Raw genomic sequence first — 27,068 nt, 5'->3', positions numbered from 1 at the left:
GAAAGAGAAGGAGAGAGAGATACAGAGAGCGAGAGACAGAAAGAAGAGACAGACAGAGAGGGAGAGAGAAGAGACAGACCGAGAGAGACAGAAAGAGAGGGAGAGAGAGACAGAGAGAGAGACAGAAAGAGAGGGAGAGAGAGACAGAGAAAGAGACAGAAAGAGACAGCTAAATTAAAAAGACAGATGATTCTGAGAATTTTCTCACAACTTGTCATTCTCATCACTAAGAAGTGTTCTGCATTCAATCCCAGAAGGGGTTACCAGGGGTTTACAAGACCCTGTTGAAGGTGCCCTTTGAAGAACCCTTTTGGTTCCAGGTAGAACCCTTTTGGGTTCCATGAAGGTTCTACCTGAAACCAAAAAGGGTTATCCTATAGGGACAGCCGAAAAAAACCTTTTGGAACCCTTTTTTCTAAGAATGTAGGGTTAGGGTAAAAGTTAAGCTCACCCCAAACGGCCCCTGTAGTGGTGGCTGGTAGACCCTGTTGAAAGAACAGCGACTGAAGCTGCAGCTACTGAAGTTGAAGATTCTTCTGACTACTTCCTGGCACAATGATGCGTTTCCTGCTCCTACGTGAGTGAAACTGTCCCTGGAGACGAGGGGTTTCCCAGCCATGACGCAAGGGCTGGAGTACACGCTAAAGTAGCTTCGATCAACACTATAACCTGGGTGGAAACATGGGTCCAGCACTGAGCTGTCCCCAGACTGACAGACAGACAGACAGACAGACAGTCAGACAGACAGACAGACAGACAGACAGACAGACAGACAGACAGACACAGACAGACAGACAGACACACAGACACACAGAGTTATGAGCCAGGGATCAAAGGTAAGACATCAGGATTAGAGGTCTGGGGTCAAGATTACCTGAGTCTGCTGAGCAAGCGCCAGTTTGAGCGCTTGGTCTTTCCCGTAGCACAGGAAACTGTGTGTGTAGAGGAAGTAGTCATTTCCATACAGACGGAAGGTCACAGCGTTCTCCGCCGATTCCTCCGCCACATCCTGATTGGCTACAAAGCTGATCTGAGTGGAGGCTCCGCCCAGGTCAAGAGCGCCGGTGGTCCCTGAGCCCTGCAGCACACACACACACACACACACACACACACACCTGTTTCAGTATATCACTCAGCAGTAGCGGTGCCTGGGTAAAATCACAAGTGAAGCCAGAAATAAATGCTGTATTCCAACCTATGTGTTGTGGTAATGGCATAGTTTGCTCTATAACCTGTTAGTTCATATGCCTTGTGACCGTGGCCTAAAGGCCAAGACAATAAGACTCACCCTACTGGTAGACAATAAGACAATAAGAATCGCCCTACTGGTAGAGAAACACCACCCTCCTCTCTGTCATGTTGAATCGACCTACTGGTAGAGAAACAACATCCTCCTCTCTGTCATGTTGACTCACCCTACTGGTAGAGAAACACCACCCTCCTCTCATGTTGACTAAACAGTCTATCACTCTGTCATACAGTACACGGTTGTATGTGTTGTTGTTCTAGGCTACCTGGCTAAATTGCTTGCTCGCTAGCCTAACTTCCTTTCATGGCCAACGTTATCTAGTTAACATTAGCCTTCTACATCTAGCTACATATTGAACTTCCATCCTCTCAGGCCAGGGGGGCACAGCAATGTATGAATTAATGGTTGGATCAGAGTCGCAGTTATAATCATTGGCCAGTACAGAGAACTAAGTAAATCCACAAGTCCATATCCCTATCTCCATCCATGGCTAATTTAGGAAAGGGACAATTTTAGCTAGCTAGCTAGCCAGCCATCACAGGACAACAACACAACGAGATGCAACAATTCAAGTTGTTTCTGTCAATGACGTATGCTCTCAATGCGATTTGATGGTTGTGATGTCAAATCCAAGCTGTCTTCCCTTTCATTCAACACTATGGGCGACAACAATGTCATACTCTTTATGACCAGACAGCATCAGATAGCTTGCCTACAAAGATAGAGGGGCAATTTCATTGGCTCTTAGACTTTTCTCGGGTAAGATACAGGGCATTTTGTTAAGTATTCAGACCCTTCCCCCACAAGCAACATTATGAGATGAACTTTGTTCTTAGCCCCTAACACAGTTAACACAGATAAAATATGGAAAACCATTCCATTCCTTTTAATAAGTGGCAGTTTAGTTTTCTTTGTAATTACAGTGTAAATTAACATGTTTTATATATAGGTACCAGTATTTTGTCTCCTCCATACCCCAACTTCTGTTCTTGACCCATTTGTAAGGAGTTCTGTTTACACACCTCCTTGACCGTATTGTATTATTTACATGGGCTGTTTTAATATTAGTCTAGAATGAAGATGAAAAAAGCGCTTTCATTTTAAAACTAGCAGCGTTTCATTTTGTTTTGTCATTTTGGATAATGGGATAATGTGGAGTACTGCTACATCTTCCATCCCTGGAATGAGGTACGTTTTCCAGCCATATCCTGCATTCGTTACCAGGGTGCAAACATTATGGATGAGCAGTGTTTAAACATGAAAGAGAATGTTCTCACCTGTTTCAGTCGGTCACTCAGGTAGTTAACAGTGACCCAGCCGAAGGCTCCCTCCTCCTGGCCTGTGATGATGCGAGCGCCCTGATAGGAGAACGGAGAGGACCGCAACACCTCCTCTACCGACCAAAGCACCTGATCAGACAAACTCTGGTTCTCCATCCTACACACACACACACACACCTTTTGGTTAGTCCAGTGTTTTCATTTTTACTTCCTGATTAGTGTACAGTGTTTTCATAATGACTTCCTGATCAGTGTCCATGTTTTTAATTTTAACTTCCTGGTTAGTGTCTAATGTTTTCATAATAACTTCCTGGTTAGTGTCTAATGTTTTCATAATGACTTCTTGGTTAGTGCCTAGTGTTTTCATAATGACTTCTTGGTTAGTGCCTAGTGTTTTCATAATAACTTCCTGGTTAGTGTCTAATGTTTTCATAATGACTTCCTGGTTAGTGTCTAATGTTCTCATAATAACTTCTTGGTTAGTGCCTAGTGTTTTCATAATAACTTCTTGGTTAGTGCCTAATGTTTTCATAATAACTTCCTGGTTAGTGCCTAGTGTTTTCATAATAACTTCCTGGTTAGTGCCTAGTGTTTTCATAATAACTTCCTGGTTAGTGCCTAGTGTTTTCATAATAACTTCCTGGTTAGTGCCTAGTGTTTTCATAATAACTTCCTGGTTAGTGCCTAGTGTTTTCATAATAACTGCATGGTTAGCTTATTAACTTTCTAGTTAGTGTCCAGTAACTTTCTAGTTAGTGTCCAGTAACTTTCTAGTTAGTGTCCAGTAACTTTCTAGTTAGTGTCCAGTAACTTTCTAGTTAGTGTCCAGTAACTTTCTAGTTAGTGTCCAGTAACTTTCTAGTTAGTGTCCAGTAACTTTCTAGTTAGTGTTCAGTGTTTTTCTAATCATTTCCTGGTTAGTGTCCAGTAACTTTCTAGTTAGTGTCCAGTAACTTTCTAGTTAGTGTTCAGTGTTTTCCTAATCATTTCCTGGTTAGTGTCCAGTAACTTTCTAGTTAGTGTCCAGTAACTTTCTAGTTGGTGTTCAGTGTTTTCCTAATCATTTCCTGGTTAGTGTCTATTCTTTTCATAATAACTTCCTAGATATTAGTCAGTGTTTTCATATTCATTTCCTGGTTAGTGTCCAGTGTTTTCATAAAAACCTCCTAGTTATTATCCAGTGTTTTTATATTAACTTCCTGGTTATTGTCCAGTAACTTCCTTGTTGTTGCCCAGTGTTTTCATGTTAACTTTCTGGTTAGTATCTAGTGTTTTTGGAAAAACTTCCTAGTTATTGTCAAGTGTTGTCAAATGAACTTCCTCATTAGCGTCCAGCGTTTTCAGAAATTCCTGGTTAGTGTCTAATGCTGCCAATGACTGGAACGAACTGCAAAAAAATCACTGGAGACTCATATCTCCCTCACTGGCTTTTTTATTTGGGCTGCAATCCTGTTAACGGGATCGATATGACAACAGCCAGTGAAAAAACAACAGAAATCTCCTAATTAAAATTCCTCAAACATACATGTATCTTATACCGTTTTAAAGGTAATCTTGTTGTTAATCCCACCACAGTGTCCGATTTCAAATAGGCTTTACAGCGAAAGCACCACAAACAATTATGTTAGGTCACCACCAACTCACAGAAAAACACAGCCATTTTTTTCCAGCCAAAGAGAGGAGTCACAAAAAGCACAAATAGAGATAAAATGAATCACTCACCTTTGATGATCTTCATCAGATGACACTCATATATGACTTCATGTTACACAATACATGTATGTTTTGTTTGATAAAGTACATATTTATATAAAAAAATCTCTGTATACATTGGCGCGTTACGTTCATTAGTTCCAAAAACATTCGGTGATAATGCAGAGAGCCACATCATTTTACAGAAATACTCATTATAAATGTCGATAAATACAATTGTTAGACTTGGAAATATAGATATACCTCTCCTTAATGCAACCTCTGTGTCAGATTTGAAAAAACTTTACGGAAAAAGAAAACCATGCAATAATCTGAGACGACGCTCAGAAAATAAATAAAATTATCCGCCATGTTGGAGTCAACAGAAATCAGAAATCACATTATAAATATTCCCTTACCTATGACGATCTTCACCAGAATGCACTCCCAGGAATCCTAGTTCCACAATAAATGCTTGATTTGTTCGATAATGTCCATTATATATGTCGAAGTAGCTACTTTTGTTAGCACGTTTAGTACACAAATCCAAACGCTCGTGCAGGTCCATCCCAACATCAGACGAAAACTTCAAAAAGTTATATTACAGGTCGAAGAAACTTGTCAAACTAAGTATAGAATCGATCTTTAGGATGTTGTTATCATAAATCTTCAATAAAGTTCCAACCGGAGAATTCCTATATCTGTAGAGAAGCCATGGAACGCAGGTCGCTATCATGTGAAATGCACATGACCAGTACCTGGCTCTCTGCCAGACCACTGACTCAAAGAGCTCCCATCCAACTCCACAACACAGTAGAAGCCTCATTTGAGTTTCTAAAGATGGTTGACATCTAGTGGAAGCCCTAGGAAGTGCAACTTTATCCATATCCCACTGTGTATTCAATAGGGGCTGGGTTGAAAGTGACCAGCTGGCTGCTACCTAATAACACTGATAGGCTGCAGAGCCGTCTGTTTAGCTTGCTGCTACCTAATAACACAGATAGGCTGTAGAGCCGTCTGTTTAGCTTGCTGCTACCCAATAACACTGATATGCTGCAGAGCCGTCTGTTTAAGTTGCTGCAGAGCCATCTGTTTAGTTTGCTGCTACCCAATAACACTGAAAGGCTGCAGAGCCATCTGTTTAGCTTGCTGCAGAGCCATCTGTTTAGCTGGTTGCTACCCAATAACACTGACAGGCTGCAGAGCCGTCTGTTTAGCTGGTTGCTACCCAATAACACTGACAGGCTGCAGAGCCGTCTGTTTAGCAGGCTGCAGAGCCGTCTGTTTAGCTGGCTGCAGAGCCGTCTGTTTAGCTGGCTGCAGAGCCGTCTGTTTAGATGGCTGCAGAGCCGTCTGTTTAGCAGGCTGCAGAGCTGTCTGTTTAGCAGGCTGCAGAGCCGTCTGTTTAGCTGGCTGCAGAGCCGTCTGTTTAGCTGGCTGCAGAGCCGTCTGTTTAGCAGGCTGCAGAGCCGTCTGTTTAGCTAGCTGCAGAGCCGTCTGTTTAGCTGGCTGCAGAGCCGTCTGTTTAGCTGGCTGCAGAGCCGTCTGTTTAGCTGGCTGCAGAGCCGTCTGTTTAGCTGGCTGCAGAGCCGTCTGTTTAGCTGGCTGCAGAGCCGTCTGTTTAGCTAGCTGCAGAGCCGTCTGTTTAGCTGGCTGCAGAGCCGTCTGTTTAGCTGGCTGCAGAGCCGTCTGTTTAGCTGGCTGCAGAGCCGTCTGTTTAGCTGGCTGCAGACCCGTCTGTTTAGCTGGCTGCAGAGCCGTCTGTTTAGCTGGCTGCAGAGCCGTCTGTTTAGCTGGCTGTTCAGCATGAGCAGTTAGCGCCAAACGACTTGGGAAACCCAGCTTCAGCTTTATTCATTGGGAAACTAAAGAAAGCCTCACAAGCTGTTTTATACTGAACCAAAATATAAACGTAACATGCAACGATTTCTAACATTTTACTGAGTTCCAGTTCATAGAAGGACATCAGTCACTTTAAGTCTATGGATTTTCACAACTGGGAATAAAGATATGCATCAGTTGGTCACAGATGCCTTAAAAAATAGAAAACCAGTCAGTATCTGGTGTGACCACGATTTGCCTCATGCAGCGGGACACATCTCCTTCACATAGAGTTGATCAGGCTGTTGTTTGTGGCCTGTGGAAGGTTGTCCCACCCCTCTTCAATGGCAGTGCGAATTTGCTGGATATTGGTGGGAACTGGAACACGCTGTCCTACACGTCGATTCAGAGCATCACGAACATGCTCTATGGGTGACAGTATTCTCCATGGATGAGTATTCTCCATGGATGAACTGGGACATTTTCAACTTCCAGGAACTGTGTACAGATCCTTCCGACACGGGGCCGTGCATTATCGTGCTGAAACATGAGGTGATGGCGGTGGATGAATGGCACGACAATGGGCCTCAGGATCTCGTCATGGTATCTCTCTGCATTCAAATTGCCATTGATAAAACGCAATTGTGTTCACTGTCCGTAGCTTATGCCTTCCCACACCATAACCCCACTGCCACCATGGGGCACTTCATTCACAACGTTGACATCAGCAAACCGCTCGCCCAAACAACGCCATACACGTGGTCTGCGGTTGTGAGGCTATTTGGACGTACTGCCTAATTCTCTAAAAAGACTATGAGGGTGGCTTATGCTAGGGAAATGAAAATGAAATTCTCTGGCAACAGCTATGGTGGACATTCCTGCATTCAGCATGCCAATTGCAGGCTCCCTCAAAACGTGAGACATCTGTGGCATTGTGTTGAGTCACAAAACCGCACATTAGAGTGGCCTTTCATTGTCCCCAGCACAAGGTACACCTGTGTAATTGTCATGCTGTTGAATCAACTTCTTGATATGCCACATCTGTCAGGTAGATGGATTATCTTGGCAAAGGAGAAATGCTCACTAACAAATATGGAAACCAATTTGTCCACACAATATTAGAGAAATCAGCTTTTAGTGCATATGGGACATTTCAGGGATCTTTCATTTCAGCTCATGAAACATTGGACCAACACTTTACACATTTCACTCATATTTTTGTTCAGTGGAGTTTCACTGTGTGCTATTTTGACCTTTCCACAAACTGTCTATTGCTTGATATAAACAGGTTTATCCAAATGTGTCAAAGAATAGGTCATCCAGGATTAGTTGGGTAGTAGTGGTTCTGGCCAGTCAGTAGTTTCAGCTCTCTTCCTAACCGCCATTGGGTAGTAGTGGCTGATGTCTGGCCAGTCAGTAGTTACAGTTCTCCTCCTAAACACTGTTGGGTCGTAGTGGTTCTGGCCAGTCAGTAGTTTCAGCTCTCTTCCTAACCGCCATTGGGTAGTAGTGGCTAATGTCTGGCCAGTCAGTAGTTACAGTTCTCCTCCTAAACACTGTTGGGTCGTAGTGGTTCTGGCCAGTCAGTAGTTTCAGCTCTCTTCCTAACCGCCATTGGGTAGTAGTGGCTAATGTCTGGCCAGTCAGTAGTTACAGTTCTCCTCCTAAACACTGTTGGGTCGTAGTGGTTCTGGCCAGTCAGTAGTTTCAGCTCTCTTCCTAACCGCCATTGGGTAGTAGTGGCTAATGTCTGGCCAGTCAGTAGTTACAGTTCTCCTCCTAAACACTGTTGGGTCGTAGTGGTTCTGGCCAGTCAGTAGTTTCAGCTCTCCTCCTAAATGCCGTAGGGTAGTAGTGGCTAATGCCTGGCCAGTCAGTAGTTACAGCTCTCCTCCTAAACACTGTTGGGTCGTAGTGGTTCTGGCCAGTCAGTAGTTACAGTTCTCCTCCTAAACACCGTTGGGTAGTAGTGGCTAATGTCTGGCCAGTCAGTAGTTTCAGCTCTCCTCCTAAATGCCGTAGGGTGGTAGTGGCTAATGTCTGGCCAGTCAGTAGTTACAGCTCTCCTCCTAAACACTGTTGGGTCGTAGTGGTTCTGGCCAGTCAGTAGTTACAGCTCTCCTCCTAAACACTGTTGGGTCGTAGTGGTTCTGGCCAGTCAGTAGTTACAGCTCTCCTCCTAAACACCGTTGGGTAGTAGTGGTTCTGGCCAGTCAGTAGTTACAGTTCTCCTCCTAAACACTGTTGGGTCGTAGTGGTTCTGGCCAGTCAGTAGTTTCAGCTCTCCTCCTAAACACTGTTGGGTCGTAGTGGTTCTGGCCAGTCAGTAGTTACAGCTCTCCTCCTAAACGCCGTTGGGTAGTAGTGGTTCTGGCCAGTCAGTAATTACAGCTCTCCTCCTAAACACCGTTGGGTAGTAGTGGTTCTGGCCAGTCAGTAGTTACAGTTCTCCTCCTAAACACCATTGTGTATTCGTGGTTCTGGCCAGTCAGTAATTACAGCTCTCCTCCTAAACACCGTTGGGTAGTAGTGGTTCTGGCCAGTCAGTAGTTACAGTTCTCCTCCTAAACACCATTGGGTAGTAGTGGTTCTGGCCAGTCAGTAGTTACAGCTCTCCTCCTAAACACTGTTGGGTAGTAGTGGTTCTGGCCAGTCAGTAGTTACAGTTCTCCTCCTAAACACCATTGGGTAGTAGTGGTTCTGGCCAGTCAGTAGTTACAGCTCTCCTCCTAAACACCGTTGGGTAGTAGTGGTTCTGGCCAGTCAGTAGTTACAGTTCTCCTCCTAAACACCATTGGGTAGTAGTGGTTCTGGCCAGTCAGTAGTTACAGCTCTCCTCCTAAACACCGTTGGGTAGTAGTGGTTCTGGCCAGTCAGTAGTTACAGTTCTCCTCCTAAACACCATTGGGTCGTAGTGGTTCTGGCCAGTCAGTAGTTACAGTTCTCCTCCTAAACACCATTGGGTAGTAGTGGTTCTGGCCAGTCAGTAGTTACAGCTCTCCTCCTAAACACCGTAGGGTAGTAGTGGTTCTGGCCAGTCAGTAGTTACAGTTCTCCTCCTAAACACCATTGGGTAGTAGTGGTTCTGGCCAGTCAGTAGTTACAGTTCTCCTCCTAAACACCATTGGATAGTAGTGGTTCTGGCCAGTCAGTAGTTACAGTTCTTCTCCTAAACACCATTGGGTAGTAGTGGTTCTGGCCAGTCAGTAGTTACAGTTCTCCTCCTAAACACCATTGGGTAGTAGTGGTTCTGGCCAGTCAGTAGTTACAGTTCTCCTCCTAAACACTGTTGGGTCGTAGTGGTTCTGGCCAGTCAGTAGTTACAGCTCTCCTCCTAAACACTGTTGGGTAGTAGTGGTTCTGGCCAGTCAGTAGTTACAGCTCTCCTGCTAAACACTGTTGGGTAGTAGTGGTTCTGGCCAGTCAGTAGTTACAGCTCTCCTCCTAAATGCGGTGATCACTGGATAATTTGAAGATCAGCGTCATTGAAGTTGGTGGTTCGTTACTACTAATTTCTGATCTTTTCATCACTAGTTACCAGAGCCACAAAGTCAGAAAACATACCTACCTCTACAATTTATCTTTTTAAACCTAAATCTAATCTTAACCCTAACCATAACCACATTGCTAACCTTATGCCTAACCCTAACCTTAAATTAAGACCAAAAAGCTAATTTGAGCTTTCACACATTTTTACAATATAACCAATTTTGACTTTGTGACTGTACTATCTGGTGGAAATCTTTCCGATCTGAGACGAGGGAAATTGTTTGCCTGGTTTGGTGTTTTGTTAAGGGAATGGTCACGCACCCAAGAAGGCTCAACCAATCATCCGACGGATAATACTTGCAGCTATCCTACGAAACAACATTTTGCATCCAGGGGTACCTGAGCAGCCTCATTCCGGCGGTGGCCCCCAGGTAGAGGGGGGTCTCGTGGTGCCTGCTTAGGGGGATGAGGCTCTCTGCTTCCTTCATACAGCTCTTCAGAGACGCCCCTGCCTGCCCTGGAAACACAGAGTAGCTGGAGATACCAGCACCTGGACGGACGGATGGACGGACGCACGCACGCACGCACGCACACACACACACACACACACACACACACACACACACACACACACACACACACTTTAACTAGATAACAAATCAAATTTTATTGGTCACATACACATGGTTAGCAGATGTTAATGGGAGTGTAGCGAAATGCTTGTGCTTCTAGTTCTGACAATGCAGTAATAACTAACAAGTAATCTAACCTAACAATTCCACAACAACAACCTTATACACGCAAATCTAAAGGGATGGAATAAGAATATGTACATATAAATATATGGATGAGCAATGGGGGCGTATGCCTTATGGCTAACGTGACATGGTGTGATGAAAGAAACATACAGGAACTCAAATCCTTCTGTTCACCTGATTTAGAATTCCTCACAATCAAATGTAGACCGCATTATCTACCAAGAGAATTCTCTTCGATTATAATCACAGCCGTATATATCCCCCCCCAAGCAGACACATCGATGGCTCTGAACGAACTTTATTTAACTCTCTGCAAACTGGAAACGATTTATACGGAGGCTGCATTCATTGTAGCTGGGGATTTTAACAAGGCTAATCTGAAAACAAGACTCCCTAAATTTTATCAGCATATCGATTGCGCAACCAGGGGTGGAAAGACCTTGGATCATTGTTACTCTAACTTCCGCGACGCATATAAGGCCCTGCCCCGCCCCCCTTTCGGAAAAGCTGACCACGACTCCATTTTGTTGATCCCTGCCTACAGACAGAAACTAAAACAAGAGGCTCCCACGCTGAGGTCTGTCCAACGCTGGTCCGACCAAGCTGACTCCACACTCCAAGACTGCTTCCATCACGTGGACTGGGACATGTTTCGTATTGCGTCAGATAACAATATTGACGAATACGCTGATTCGGTGTGCAAGTTCATTAGAACGTGCGTTGAAGATGTCGTTCCCATAGCAACGATTAAAACATTCCCTAACCAGAAACCGTGGATTGATGGCAGCATTCGTGTGAAACTGAAAGCGCAAACCACTGCTTTTAATCAGGGCAAGGTGTCTGGTAACATGACCGAATACAAACAGTGCAGCTATTCCCTCCGCAAGGCTATCAAACAAGCTAAGCGTCAGTACAGAGACAAAGTAGAATCTCAATTCAACGGCTCAGACACAAGAGGCATGTGGCAGGGTCTACAGTCAATCACGAACTACAGGAAGAAATCCAGCCCAGTCACGGACCAGGATGTCTTGCTCCCAGGCAGACTAAATAACTTTTTTGCCCGCTTTGAGGACAATACAGTGCCACTGACACAGCCTGCAACGAAAACATGCGGTCTCTCCTTCACTGCAGCCGAGGTGAGTAAGACATTTAAACGTGTTAACCCTCGCAAGGCTGCAGGCCCAGACGGCATCCCCAGCCGCACCCTCAGAGCATGCGCAGACCAGCTGGCCAGTGTGTTTATGGACATATTCAATCAATCCCTATACCAGTCTGCTGTTCCCACATGCTTCAAGAGGGCCACCATTGTTCCTGTTCCCAAGAAAGCTAAGGTAACTGAGCTAAACGACTACCGCCCCGTAGCACTCACATCCGTCATCATGAAGTGCTTTGAGAGACTAGTCAAGGACCATATCACCTCCACCCTACCTGACACCCTAGACCCACTCCAATTTGCTTACCGCCCAAATAGGTCCACAGACGATGCAATCTCAACCACACTGCACACTGCCCTAACCCATCTGGACAAGAGGAATACCTATGTGAGAATGCTGTTCATCGACTACAGCTCGGCATTCAACACCATAGTACCCTCCAAGCTCGTCATCAAGCTCGAGACCCTGGGTCTCGACCCCGCCCAGTGCAACTGGGTACTGGACTTCCTGACGGGCCGCCCCCAGGTGGTGAGGGTAGGCAACAACATCTCCTCCCCGCTGATCCTCAACAATGGGGCCCCACAAGGGTGCGTTCTGAGCCCTCTCCTGTACTCCCTGTTCACCCACGACTGCGTGGCCACGCATGCCTCCAACTCAATCATCAAGTTTGCGGACGACACAACAGTGGTAGGCTTGATTACCAACAACGACGAGACGGCCTACAGGGAGGAGGTGAGGGCCCTCGGAGTGTGGTGTCAGGAAAATAACCTCACACTCAACGTCAACAAAACTAAGGAGATGATTGTGGACTTCAGGAAACAGCAGAGGGAACACCCCCCTATCCACATCGATGGAACAGTAGTGGAGAGGGTAGCAATTTTTAAGTTCCTCGGCATACACATCACAGACAAACTGAATTGGTCCACTCACACAGACAGCATTGTGAAGAAGGCGCAGCAGCGCCTCTTCAACCTCAGGAGGCTGAAGAAATTCGGCTTGTCACCAAAAGCACTCACAAACTTCTACAGATGCACAATCGAGAGCATCCTGGCGGGCTGTATCACCGCCTGGTACGGCAACTGCTCCGCCCTCAACCGTAAGGCTCTCCAGAGGGTAGTGAGGTCTGCACAACGCATCACCGGGGGCAAACTACCTGCCCTCCAGGACACCTACACCACCCGATGTTACAGGAAGGCCATAAAGATCATCAAGGACATCAACCACCCGAGCCACTGCCTGTTCACCCCGCTATCATCCAGAAGGCGAGGTCAGTACAGGTGCATCAAAGCTGGGACCGAGAGACTGAAAAACAGCTTCTATCTCAAGGCCATCAGACTGTTAAACAGCCACCACTAACATTGAGTGGCTGCTGCCAACACACTGACAATGACACTGACTCAACTCCAGCCACTTTAATAATGGGAATTGATGGGAAATGATGTAAATATATCACTAGCCACTTTAAACAATGCTACCTTATATAATGTTACTTACCCTACATTATTCATCTCATATGCATACGTACAGTGCCTTGCGAAAGTATTCGGCCCCCTTGAACTTTGCGACCTTTTGCCACATTTCAGGCTTCAAACATAAAGATATAAAACTGTATTTTTTGTGAACAATCAACAACAAGTGGGACACAATCATGAAGTGGAACGACATTTATTGGATATTTCAAACTTTTTTAACAAATCAAAAACTGAAAAATTGGGCGTGCAAAATTATTCTGCCCCCTTAAGTTAATACTTTGTAGCGCCACCTTTTGCTGCGATTACAGCTGTAAGTCGCTTGGGGTATGTCTCTATCAGTTTTGCACATCGAGAGACTGACATTTTTTCCCATTCCTCCTTGCAAAACAGCTCGAGCTCAGTGAGGTTTTCAGTTCTTTCCACAGATTCTCGATTGGATTCAGGTCTGGACTTTGACTTGGCCATTCTAACACCTGGATATGTTTATTTTTTAACTATTACATTGTAGATTTTGCTTTATGTTTTGGATCATTGTCTTGTTGGAAGACAAATCTCCGTCCCAGTCTCAGGTCTTTTGCAGACTCCATCAGGTTTTCTTCCAGAATGGTCCTGTATTTGGCTCCATCCATCTTCCCATCAATTTTAACCATCTTCCCTGTCCCTGCTGAAGAAAAGCAGGCCCAAACCATGATGCTGCCACCACCATGTTTGACAGTGGGGATGGTGTGTTCAGGGTGATGAGCTGTGTTGCTTTTACGCCAAACATAACATTTTGCATTGTTGCCAAAAAGTTCAATTTTGGTTTCATCTGACCAGAGCACCTTCTTCCACATGTTTGGTGTGTCTCCCAGGTGGCTTGTGGCAAACTTTAAACAACACTTTTTATGGATATCTTTAAGAAATGGCTTTCTTCTTGCCACTCTTCCATAAAGGCCAGATTTGTGCAATATACGACTGATTGTTGTCCTATGGACAGAGTCTCCCACCTCAGCTGTAGATCTCTGCAGCTCATCCAGAGTGATCATGGGCCTCTTGTCTTCTCCTTGTATGAGCTGAAGGTTTAGAGGGACGGCCAGGTCTTGGTAGATTTGCAGTGGTCTGATACTCCTTCCATTTCAATATTATCGCTTGCACAGTGCTCCTTGGGATGTTTAAAGCTTGGGAAATCTTTTTGTATCCAAATCCGGCTTTAAACTTCTTCACAACAGTATCTCGGACCTGCCTGGTGTGTTCCTTGTTCTTCATGATTCGCTCTGCGCTTTTAACGGACCTCTGAGACTATCACAGTGCAGGTGCATTTATACGGAGACTTGATTACACACAGGTGGATTGTATTTATCATCATTAGTCATTTAGGTCAACATTGGATCATTCAGAGATCCTCACTGAACTTCTGGAGAGAGTTTGCTGCACTGAAAGTAAAGGGGCAAAATAATTTTGCACGCCCAATTTTTCAGTTTTTGATTTGTTAAAAAAGTTTGAAATATCCAATAAATGTCGTTCCACTTCATGATTGTGTCCCACTTGTTGTTGATTGTTCACAAAAAAATACAGTTGTATATCTTTATGTTTGAAGCCTGAAATGTGGCAAAAGGTCGCAAAGTTCAAGGGGGCCGAATACTTTCGCAAGGCACTGTATATACTGTACTCTATATCATCGACTGCATCCTTATGTAATACATGTATCACTAGCCACTTTAACTATGCCACTTTGTTTACACACTCATCTCATATGTATATACTGTACTCGATATCATCTACTGTATCTTGCCTATGCTGCTCTGTACCATCACTCATTCATATATCCTTATGTACATATTCTTTATCCCCTTACACTGTGTATAAGACAGTAGTTTTGGAATTGTTAGTTAGATTACTTGTTGGTTATTACTGCATTGTCGGAACTAGAAGCACAAGCATTTCGCTACACTCGCATTAACATCTGCTAACCATGTGTATGTGACAAATAAAATTTGATTTGATTTGATTTTGGCCATGTGCCATAGGCCAGATGCAGTAGATGGTATAGAATACAGTATATACTGTACATATGAGATGAGTAATGTAGGACATGTAGACATTATTAAAGTGGCGTTATTTAAAGTGACTAGTGATACCTTCAAATCCATTTATTAAATAGATTAAAGTGGACAGAGATTCGAGTCTGTATGTTGGCAGCAGCCTCTGTGTTAGTGATGGCTGTTTAATGGTCTGACGGCCTTGAGATAGAAGCTGTTTTTCAGTCTCCCGGTCCCAGCTTGCTAGGTTTTTATAGTGTGTGTGTGTGTCTACCTTGGACTTTGCAGGAGTGTGTCTGCTGCACTCTTCCAGTGTCGTTATCCTTCTCTGCTGGCCACTCGTAGATATACACTGCTGTATGTGAGGAGCCAGCATCCAGGACGATCCCATACTGAGAGATGGAGAGAGACACATTTTCAACCTCTCTGACCCAGTCTGTAATACCTACATGTTTCAAGCAAACCACCATAGTCCCTGTACCTAAGAATGTAACCTGTCTAAATGAATACCAACCCGTAGCACACATCTTTTGCCATGACATTTGTATTTATTCTGGATTCCGGGTATTCAGGGTATAATGACAAAAGACTGAGGGTCACTAGTTTATATAGTGTCAAAGGACACACAGGTGTCTGTAATCATGGCCAGGTGTGGCCTGATATCATTGGTTAATTCTCAGACATAAGAATAACATACAAAAACATGAATGGATAGCATACGATCATAGATAACATTTGGCTACATAGGCCTACAAACATTTACAATGAATAGCAAAATCACAATCACAAGAATGGCTTCAGATCAAAGGGAGCAAGGTCCTTTAAATGAAAGATCCAGGCAGCCTCTCGTTTTAACAATAAATTGTCGAGGTCACCCCTCTGCTAGGGAGGGTGACATGTTCGATGGACAATATAACGTAGGGTTGAAATCTTGTGGTTCGCTTCCAAAAAGTGGACCACAACTGGGTAAGTCATGTTTTTGCACCTAATGGTGCTACGATGCTCCAAGATTCGTACTTTTAATTTGCACTTTGTTTTACCCACATAATTTTTTACCACAAGGACAAGTTCTAAGATAAATAACTGCCTTAGTGGAGCACGTGGAAACACCTTTGATTGGGATCTGTTTCCCTGTTTGTGGGTGTTTGAAGGATCTACATTTATAAGTGCCATTGCATTGATCACAGCCGTTACCCTACTAGTTTCCATCCAGTAGAGGCGTAAATAGAAACTGGGATATTTTGGGGTGGTAAATCAGAGTCAACCAGTTGATCTCTGAGATTTCTGCCCTGTGAGAATAGGACCAAGGGAGGTTACCATAACACATCACCGATACTGGATCTTAGAATGTGCCGATGTTTGTGATCGATTCTTTTCCCAAGTCTAGGTCCTAAACAGATTCTACCCCCAAGCCATAAGACTCCTGAACATCTAATCAAATGGCTACCCAGACTATTTGCATTGCCCCTCCTCTTCTACGCTGCTGCTAATCTCTGTTATTATCTATGCATAGTCACTTTAATAACTCTACCTACATGTACATATTACCTCAATTACCTCGACTAACTGGTGCCCCCGCATATTGACTCTGTACCGGTACCCCCCTGTATATAGTCTCGTTATTGTTATTTTACTGCCGCCCTTTTTTAAACTGCATTGTTGGTTTGGGATTGTAAGTAAGGTTGTATTTGGCACATGTGACAAATAACATTTGATTTGATTTGGATATTTCAGTTTTTTGCTAATTCTTTTGATTCGACAGAATTGGCTGTAGGGCAAACTGTTTTCAAGGGAAGTGGGTGACAACTATCACCCCTCAACACACTGTTACGCTCAGTAGGTTTCCTGTAAAGATCAGTGTATAGAACATTATCTTCACACAAAATCAGAAGATCAAGGAAACTGATTTGACGTGTATCAGATTGCATAGTAAATCTCAGATTCTCAGAACAGGAGTTAAGAAAAGCATGGAACGCCTGGAGCTGTTTTGCATCAACCCTCCACAGAACACAAGAATCATCAACGTACCATTTCCACATAGTAATGTCATTCAAGAAAACATTTTTGAGAGGATTGAGAATAGACTGTTTCATTTTTATTTTTTATTTTTTTATTTCACCTTTATTTAACCAGGTAGGCTAGTTGAGAACAAGTTCTCATTTGCAACTGCGACCTGGCCAAGATAAAGCATAGCAGTGTGAGCATACAACAAAGAGTTACACATGGAGTAAACAATTAACAAGTCAATAACACAGTAGAAAACAAAGGGGGGGTCTATATACAATGTGTGCAAAAGGCATGAGGAGGTAGGCAAATAATTACAATTTTGCAGATTAACACTGGAGTGATAAAAGATCAGATGGTCATGTACAGGTAGAGATATTGGTGTGCAGAAGAGCAGAAAAGTAAATAAATAAAAACAGTATGGGGATGAGGTAGGTGAAAAGGGTGGGCTATTTACCAATAGACTATGTACAGCTGCAGCGATCGGTTAGCTGCTCAGATAGCTGATGTTTGAAGTTGGTGAGGGAGATAAAAGTCTCCAACTTCAGCGATTTTTGCAATTCGTTCCAGTCACAGGCAGCAGAGTACTGGAATGAAAGGCGGCCAAATGAGGTGTTGGCTTTAGGGATGATCAGTGAGATACACCTGCTGGAGCGCGTGCTACGGATGGGTGTTGCCATCGTGACCAGTGAGCTGAGATAAGGCGGAGCTTTACCTAGCATAGACTTGTAGATGACCTGGAGCCAGTGGGTCTGGCGACGAATATGTAGCGAGGGCCAGCCGACTAGAGCATACAAGTCGCAGTGGTGGGTGGTATAAGGTGCTTTAGTGACAAAACGGATGGCACTGTGATAGACTGCATCCAGTTTGCTGAGTAGAGTGTTGGAAGCCATTTTGTAGATGACATCGCCGAAGTCGAGGATCGGTAGGATAGTCAGTTTTACTAGGGTAAGCTTGGCGGCGTGAGTGAAGGAGGCTTTGTTGCGGAATAGAAAGCCGACTCTTGATTTGATTTTAGATTGGAGATGTTTGATATGAGTCTGGAAGGAGAGTTTGCAGTCTAGCCAGACACCTAGGTACTTATAGACGTCCACATATTCTAGGTCGGAACCATCCAGGGTGGTGATGCTAGTCGGGAATGCAGGTGCAGGCAGCGACCGGTTGAAAAGCATGCATTTGGTTTTACTAGCGTTTAAGAGCAGTTGGAGGCCACGGAAGGAGTGTTGTATGGCATTGAAGCTTGTTTGGAGGTTAGATAGCACAGTGTCCAAAGACGGGCCGAAAGTATATAGAATGGTGTCGTCTGCGTAGAGGTGGATCAGGGAATCGCCCGCAGCAAGAGCAACATCATTGATATACACAGAGAAAAGAGTCGGCCCGAGAATTGAACCCTGTGGCACCCCCATAGAGACTGCCAGAGGACCGGACAGCATGCCCTCCGATTTGACACACTGAACTCTGTCTGCAAAGTAATTGGTGAACCAGGCAAGGCAGTCATCCGAAAAACCGAGGCTACTGAGTCTGCCGATAAGAATATGATGATTGACAGAGTCGAAAGCCTTGGCAAGGACGATGAAGACGGCTGCACAGTACTGTCTTTTATCGATGGCGGTTATGATATCGTTTAGTACCTTGAGTGTGGCTGAGGTGCACCCACGACCGGCTCGGAAACCAGATTGCACAGCGGAGAAGGTACGGTGGGATTCGAGATGGTCAGTGACCTGTTTGTTGACTTGGCTTTCGAAGACTTTAGATAGGCAGGGCAGGATGGATATAGGTCTGTAACAGTTTGGGTCCAGGGTGTCTCCCCCTTTGAAGAGGGGGATGACTGCGGCAGCTTTCCAATCCTTGGGGATCTCAGACGAGATGAAAGAGAGGTTGAACAGGCTGGTAATAGGGGTTGCGACAATGGTGGCAGATAGTTTCAGAAATAGAGGGTCCAGATTGTCAAGCCCAGCTGATTTGTACGGGTCCAGGTTTTGCAGCTCTTTCAGAACATCTGCTATCTGGATTTGGGTAAAGGAGAACCTGGAGAGGCTTGGGCGAGGAGCTGCGGGGGGGGCGGAGCTGTTGGCCGAGGTTGAAGTAGCCAGGCGGAAGGCATGGCCAGCCGTTGAGAAATGCTTATTGAAGTTTTCGATAATCATGGATTTATCAGTGGTGACCGTGTTACCTAGCCTCAGTGCAGTGGGCAGCTGGGAGGAGGTGCTCTTGTTCTCCATGGACTTCACAGTGTCCCAGAACTTTTTGGAGTTGGAGCTACAGGATGCAAACTTCTGCCTGAAGAAGCTGGCCTTAGCTTTCCTGACTGACTGCGTTTATTGGTTCCGGACTTCCCTGAACAGTTGCATATCACGGGGACTATTCGATGCTATTGCAGTCCGCCACAGGATGTTTTTGTGCTGGTCGAGGGCAGTCAGGTCTGGGGTGAACCAAGGGCTGTATCTGTTCTTAGTTCTGCATTTTTTGAACGGAGCATGCTTATCTAATGGTGAGGAAGTGAGGAAGTTACTTTTAAAGAATGACCAGGCATCCTCAACTGAGGATGCCTGTAACCCACATACAAATTAGCATAGTTAGGAGCCATGGGGGCCATAGCAGTACCCTTCATCTGAATAAAGAAACCATTTAGAAACATGAAGTAGTTATGTGTGAGTAATATTTCAGCCAATGTTATAATGCAGCACTGGAAGGTAGTTCATTAGGGTCACGTTGCAGAAGAAAATGTTCCATAGCTTCAATACCGCCCTCGTGTGGAATATTAGTGTATAACTCAACATCAAAAAAATAACTAACAAGGTATTATCAGGGAGAGGATCAAGAGATTCAATAATAGAGACCAGACTGCTGGTGTCCTTTAGGAGGGGAGCTGGTCTGAGACCATCCTGCTGGTGTCCTTTAGGAGGGGAGCTGTTCTGAGACCATACTGCTGGTGTCCTTTACAAAGGAGGGGAGCTGGTCTGAGAGCATACTGCTGGTGTCCTTTACAAAGGAGGGAAGCTGGTCTGAGACCATACTGCTGGTGTCCTTTACAAAGGAGGGAAGCTGGTCTGAGATCATACTGCTGGTGTCCTATACAAAGGAGGGAAGCTGGTCTGAGACCATACTGCTGGTGTCCTTTACAAAGGAGGGGAGCTGGTCTGAGATCATACTGCTGGTGTCCTTTAGGAGGGGAGCTGTTCTGAGACCATACTGCTGGTGTCCTTTGAGGGGAGCTGTTCTAAGACCATACTGCTGGTGTCCTTTAGGAGGGGAGCTGGTCTGAGACCATACTGCTGGTGTCCTTTAGGAGGGGAGCTGTTCTGAGACCATACTGCTGGTGTCCTTTACAAAGGAGGGGAGCTGGTCTGAGACCATACTGCTGGTGTCCTTTAGGAGGGGAGCTGTTCTGAGACCATACTGCTGGTGTCCTTTACAAAGGAGGGGAGCTGTTCTGAGACCATACTGCTGGTGTCCTTTACAAAGGAGGGGAGCTGTTCTGAGATCATACTGCTGGTGTCCTTTAGGAGGGGAGCTGGTCTGAGACCATACTGCTGGTTTCCTTTAGGAGGGGAGCTGGTCTGAGACCTTACTGCTGGTGTCCTTTACAAAGGAGTGGATTCATCATGTCAATACCTCTCACAAATACAAGTAGTGATGAAGTCATTCTCTCCTCCACTTTGAACCAGGAGAGATTATATTGACATATTATTAATGTTAGCTCTCCGTGTATATTTAAGTGCCAGCTGCGCTACCCTGTTCTGAAATAATTGCAAATTTCCTAAGTCCCTCTTTGTGGCACTTGACCACACAACTGAACAGTAGTCCAGGTGCAACAAAACTAGGGCCCGTAGGACCTGCCTTGTTGATAATGCTGTTAAGAAGGCAAAGCAGCGCTTTATTATAGACAGACTTCTCCCCATCCTTGCTACTGTTGTATCAATATGTTTTGACCATGACAGTTTATAATCCAGGGTTACTGCAAGCAGTTGTCACGTTCGTTGAATGGAGGAGACCAAGGCGCAGCTGCCTAAATATGGTTCCCAATCAGAGACAACGATAAACAGCTGCCTCTAATTGAGAACCAATCTAGGCAACCATAGACATACATAAACACCTAGATAGTAAACACCCCCATAAACATACAAAACCCCTAGACAGTACAAAAACACATACATCACCCATGTCACACCTTGACCTAACCAAAATAATAAAGAAAACAAAGAATACTAAGGTCAGGGCGTGACAGTACCCCCCCCCCAAAGATGTGGACTCCCGGCCGCACACCTAAACCTATATGGGAGGGTCTGGGTGGGCATAACTCCGAGGTGGCGATTCTGGCTCGGGACGTGGACCCCGCTCCACTTCTTACTCGTCACACTTACTTAATGTCTCTGGAGCGGGAACCCTCACCGCCGACCACGGACTAGAGGACGCCACTGGACTGATGGTCGAGTCTGGAGTGAGCGGCGCCTCTGGATTGGAGAGAGACTCTGGCGGATCCGGACTGGAGGGAGACTCTGGCAGATCCGGACTGGAGGGAGACTCTGGCGGATCCGGACTGGGACCCGTCGTGGTAGGTTCCGGACTGCGACCCGTCGTGGTAGATTCCGGACTGCGGCCCGTCGTAGGAGGTTCCGGTCTGTAGACTATCGCCGGACGCTCTGGACTGGGTACTGTTGCCGGACGCTCTGGACTGGGTACTGTTGCCGGACGCTCTGGACTGGGTACTGTTGCCGGACGATCTGGACTGGGTACTGTTGCCGGACGCTCTAGACTGGGTACTGTTGCCGGACGATCTGGACTGGGTACTGTTGCCGGACGCTCTGGACTGGGTACTGTCGCCGGACGCTCTGGACTGGCGAGGCGCACTGTAGGCCTGGTGCGTGGTGCTGGCACTGGTGGTACCGGGCTGGAGACACGCACCTCAGGGCGAGTGCGGGGAGGAGGAACAGGGCGTACAGGGCTGTGGAGACGCACAGGAAGCCTGGTGCGTGGTGTTTGCACTGGTGGTACTGGGCTGGGGACACGCATCTCAGGGCGAGTGCGGGGAGCAGGCACAGGACGTACTGGGCTGTGGAGGCATACTGGAGGTCTGGAGTGTAGAGCTGACACAACCCGTCCTGGCTGGATGGTTATACTTGCCCGCTGGCACAGGACGCACAGGGCTGTGCAGACTCACAGTACGCAGAGCCGGCGCAGGATATCCTGGTCCATGGAGGTATACTGGAGACCAGGAGCGCTGAGCCGGGAACCCTCCTTCCTTGCTGGATGCTCATTCTAGCCCGGCCAATGAGCTGGAATATAGTGCACCGGGCTAGAAATACGCACTGGAGACTCCGTGGGCATCTCTGCATAACACGGTGCCTGACCAGTTATACGCTCCCCACGGTAAGCACGAGGAGTTGGCTCAGGTCTCCTACCTGACTTAGCCAATCTCCTCGTGTGTCCCCCCCAAAACATTTATTGGGGCTGCCTCTCGGGCTTCCGTGCTAGCCGTGTACCCATATATCGTCGCCGTTCCTCCATTCTCCTGTATCCCTCCTCGCACTGTTCCATAGAATCCCAGGCGGGCACTGGCACTCTCTCTGGATCGATCGACCACCTCTCTATCTCCTCCCAGGTTTTTACCCACTCATCCTTCTCTCGGGTCCATTCTTCCACAAAGCGCTGTTCCTCCTTATCACGCTGCTTGGTCATTTTACGGTGGGTTATTCTGTAACATTTGTTGAATGGAGGAGACCAAGGCGCAGCGTGATGTGAATACATGTTACTTTAATGACAATGAAGAAACACATAAACAAACATAAACATAAACACATACAAAAACAACAAAACGAACGTGAAGCTAAATTCTATTTTTTATTTTTAGAAAAATGTATTTATTACGTTCAATACCATTCATTCTTTACAACTCATAATTTTCATTCATACTCCAATAATGGTATTTTGATTTAACTAAACAAAAACCCCAAAACAAAACCTCAGGGGAGCATCTTCCCTCCCCGTCATCCTACAAACTACCTTTCACTATCTCCCCGTCTCTAATCTAACCCCAAAATCTAAATGAAACCCCCCTTCCACCTCTCCCGGGCAGCATGCTGCCCCCACTTCCTCTCCTCCCTCTTCCTCCCCCTCAAGTCTCCTTCCACCCTCCTCACTATCCCTTCCACCCCCCAATCTCTCCCTGTCTTAACCATGTTCTGCCTGGCTTCCCACAGCCCCCGTTTAAAGAGACTCATGAGAAGCCAGAGCAGAAACCTTTCCCTATCTGTCCCTCTCGCTCTCCCTACACCTCTCTCTAACCTGGCCCACGTCAATACAAAATCCCCTCTTACCAAACCTAACAACACCCGTGCCCAAGCCCATACCACTCTGGCAAAGGCACAGTCCCAAAAGGCATGGCGCACAGTCTCCTCCCTGCCACAGGAGGATCTTGGACAGGTGGGGGATTGCGCCAAACTATGCCGGTACATGACGTACCGGCAAGCACTTGTGGAGGCTCAACCAATTCAGGTCCTTGAGCCTGTTGTCCAGGCCCCGCACCTGCACTCCCTCCCAGACCACTGCCGAGATGCCCACTACAGGCGCCGGACTCCCTGCCTGTCTGACCTCCTTGTACAGGTGCCTGTGATCTAAACCTACTCGGGCAACTTCAACCTTGGGGTGCGCACGCAGCCACTTGGCCGCATGGCCAAAGTGCCACGGCAGCTGTTCCGCCCGAGGACCCGTGTTAGACCACACCATTACGCTTCTCGCCTGATACGAGAAGAACACCCGCAAGAGATAACCCGACGGGTGTATCACTGGATGAGCAAGCTCCGTCAACAAGAAAGAAACAAAAATTGCGTTCAGCTTGAGGGGGAGATGTGGTACCCCCCTACCTCCCTCCCCGATGGGGCAGAGCATGCGTGCCCTGGCGACACACTCGTACCTGCCACCCCACATGAACTGAAACACAAGCCTCACTAGAGGCCTCCTCAGACAAGCCGGCAATGCGTAGATGTACGCCAAATACAAAAGAGACGGCAACACATCCACCTTAAGAACCAGGACCTTGCCCATAAAAGACAAAGACTGCGACACCCATGTTCCAGTTTAGCGTCGCTGAGCCGGAGGTCTCAAAATGGACCCCGAGAATCCGTCCTTCCGCGCCATCTTCCGAAAAACTTAACGGAAGACTTTGCATGGTTCAGAACCGCTCCCGACGCTCAGGTGAAATCCCCAATGATGGCAAGGGACCTTGTCAGGCACGAGTCCTTGCACAGCAGCAAGAAGTGTCGTCGGCGTACTGTGTCATCTTAACACGCAGCCCACCACTTCCAGGGATCAGCAAGCCTTCCACCCCTGTGTCTGCCCAATGGCAGCCCCCAGAGGCTCCATGTACAGAACGAAGAGGAGAGCCGAGAGTGGGCACCCCTGCCTGACCCCAGACGAGAGGTCAAAAACGTCACCCAAGTGACTATTTACACTAACTCGGCTTCCCGCTCCGACATATAATGTACAGATCCATCCTATGAACTTCTCCCCAAATCCTAATCTACCTAACACTCTGAATAGAAAAGTTCTATTCACGCGATCAAAGGCTTTCGCCTGATCTAGCGCTGCTACCATTAAAGGCAGACCTCTATCTTCAACCCAAGCGAGGGAGTCCCTGATTAACTGTAGGTTCCATCTAATAGAGCGGCCTTCTACCCCGCACGTCTGATCCTCATGGACGATGTAGGGAAGGGCTGTACGCAACCGGTCTGCTAAAACCTTTGCAAGTAGCTTGTAATCTAGGCACAGCATGGTCAACGGCCGCCAGTTGCCAAGGTCTGTTGCTTCCCCCTTCTTATACAGAAGTGACAGCACACCAACAGCCATTGATCCCCCCGGGACCCCCGTCTCAAGGATGGCCTTCAAGACTTCGAGGACCACTGGTCCAAGTATACCCCAAAACTTGAGATAAAACTCAGCCGCAGCCCATCCATCCCAGGCACCTTCCCTTTCCCATCCTCCTAAGAGCGCTCTCAACCTCTTCTAGTGTGATCTGGGCCTCCATCACTTCTCTAGTGTCCTCCGGCAACCGCCTGGGCAAGTGTTCTAAAAACACATTTCCCTGCTCTACATTTATTTCCCTTTCCTTAAATAAACATTGGAAATGGTCAGTTGTCACCCTGACCATTTCCTCTGGTTTTCTAACTATGCATTACCTTCCTACTCTGTCTGGCCCTAACGGACTTAAAGAACATAGCGAAACAAGTCTCATTGTGTTCTAGAAAGCCACTATGTGCACGCTCCAGGAAAGCTCGAGCCTTCCGCTCATGCAGCTCCCTGAGCTGCGCCTTTAGGGTTGCGGATCTCTCCCAGTCAAACGACCCGCCAAGGTTGCCTGCCTCGTACTCGAGTTCGATTAACCTTTGGATACGATCCACCTCCCTCCTTTCCTCCCTTTTTTTCCTCTTGCAATATCCTATTATAAAGGCCCTAATCCTCACCATAACCAAATCCCACCATCCCAACACCCCCTCGCACATGGACCGGAGGCCTTCAAGCCTCCAAAAGAAACCAAAAAAAGCCTAAACGAAAGCCTGCTCCTCCAGCACATCCCGATCTAACTTCCAGTACCCCCTACCAAAGAGGCAGACTGGCGACCCCACCTGCAGGAGCACCCCATCGTGATCTGAAAAGAAAACAGGCAACAGCCGCCCAGACAACTTCACCCAAAGACCTGGATACAAAAATATAGTCGAGCCTCCACGCAACCCCCCTGGAGTTGCGCCATGTAGGACCGGCCATTTTCGGAGTAGTGTGCAGGCCACCATCAACCAGACCATGGCAAGACCATCAACCAGACCACCACCTGCACTACTATCCCCCCTACTCCTAAATCTATATTAAAATCCCCCCTATCACTAATTTCCTATTTGTGACGAATAGGGGCGCCAGACAGTCCACCATCTCCCTCCTGTCTGCCGCCACCTGTGGCCCATACACCACAACTAATCTAAACTTACAATCCCTTATCGTGACATCCATCCCCATAACCCTCCCCTGCATCACCACAAAAGAACCCTCCACTTTTACCTCCCTGTGCCCACACAAAATCCCTACCCCCGATGAGTGCACCCCCCCAATACCCCAAACCGACTCCCCCTTGTCCCACTCCCTCTTAAACCTACTAACATGCCCTACATCCCTCAGATGAACCTCCTGTAAAAAACTCAAATCAAACCCCACACCCTCCAAATAACTAAATTACCGCCCCCTCTTAACAAAATCCCTTAATCCCCTTACATTTAAACTAACAAAAGAAAAATTAGACCCCATGAAAGAATAAAATACAAACATCCAAAATTTCACTCAAATACTAAACCCAGACAGAAAAAAACTAAAACAGGAGACTCACCCGATGCTCCCCTGCTCCATATCTACCGGTGAGAACACCATCCGTACTCCCGACATCCCCCCCTCTTCCTCCATCTCACCAACCCAGGATGCAGGAATAGTGTTTGACACCGGGGTGCCCTGCACCCTGGGTCTACCCCCACACTCCTCCCCTTCCCCAGCGCTGTAGCTGGTTTGGAAAAAAATAGGGGAGGCTGAGTCCCCAAACTGAGTCCCCAAACAAAAAACTACCCCCACCTCCTCCTCTACCCAGTCCTGGGCCTTGTTAGGTGGGTCCCCACCCAACAGGAGTTGAGGGCCTGGGGAAACCAGCAGCAACCCAGAGGTTTCTCCCACCCCCATCGCTCTCTTGGCCATCCCCTCCCTCTCACTGTCGGCCAATTGCACCCTCCTCTTCACTCTCTTCTTGTGGTGGTCGCTGACGTGTATAGTGTTGAGTCATCCACCACATAGACACACTGTCTTTACTCAAAGCCAGTGGCATGTCATTAGTAAAGATTGAAAAAAGTAAGGGGCCTAGAAAGCTGTCCTGGGGAATTCCTGATTCTAACTGGATTTTGTTGGAGAGGCTTCCATTAAAGAACACCCTCTGTGTTCTGTTAGACAGGTAACTCTTTATCCACATTATAGCAGGGGGTGTAAAGTCATAACACATACGTTTTTCGATAATGTCAAAAGATGCAATGAATGAAGTTTTCATTTTCCATCCAGATTGTTAGACCCCGGTGGCTTGTCATTGTTGATAGACAACAATACTTTTTT

The 27,068-nt window shown here is 46.5% G+C and overlaps 1 protein-coding gene across 3 annotated transcripts in view; it reads right to left on the bottom strand.

The window, feature by feature from the left end:
- Positions 1 to 27,068, bottom strand: part of LOC116352755 (ectonucleoside triphosphate diphosphohydrolase 1) — a 68,150-nt gene that overhangs the window by 16,644 nt on the left and 24,438 nt on the right. For all 3 annotated transcript variants that reach the window (XR_004203961.1, XM_031795777.1, XM_031795776.1), the window contains exons 3-7: positions 15,208 to 15,325; positions 9,931 to 10,081; positions 2,527 to 2,686; positions 875 to 1,078; positions 452 to 709 (exon numbers count right to left, since the gene is read on the bottom strand). Coding sequence is in view for 2 of the 3 variants with exons in the window: in XM_031795777.1 (XP_031651637.1) it covers positions 452 to 709; positions 875 to 1,078; positions 2,527 to 2,686; positions 9,931 to 10,081; positions 15,208 to 15,325 (891 nt within the window). In the remaining variant the exon portion in view is untranslated. The remainder of the gene's footprint in view (positions 1 to 451; positions 710 to 874; positions 1,079 to 2,526; positions 2,687 to 9,930; positions 10,082 to 15,207; positions 15,326 to 27,068) is intronic.

The sequence above is a fragment of the Oncorhynchus kisutch genome, linkage group LG18 (genome assembly GCF_002021735.2).
Source record: "Oncorhynchus kisutch isolate 150728-3 linkage group LG18, Okis_V2, whole genome shotgun sequence".
Taxonomy (NCBI): domain Eukaryota; kingdom Metazoa; phylum Chordata; class Actinopteri; order Salmoniformes; family Salmonidae; genus Oncorhynchus; species Oncorhynchus kisutch.
Note: the sequence above shows the minus strand (reverse complement) of the source record. Positions and strands in the feature narration are given on the sequence as shown.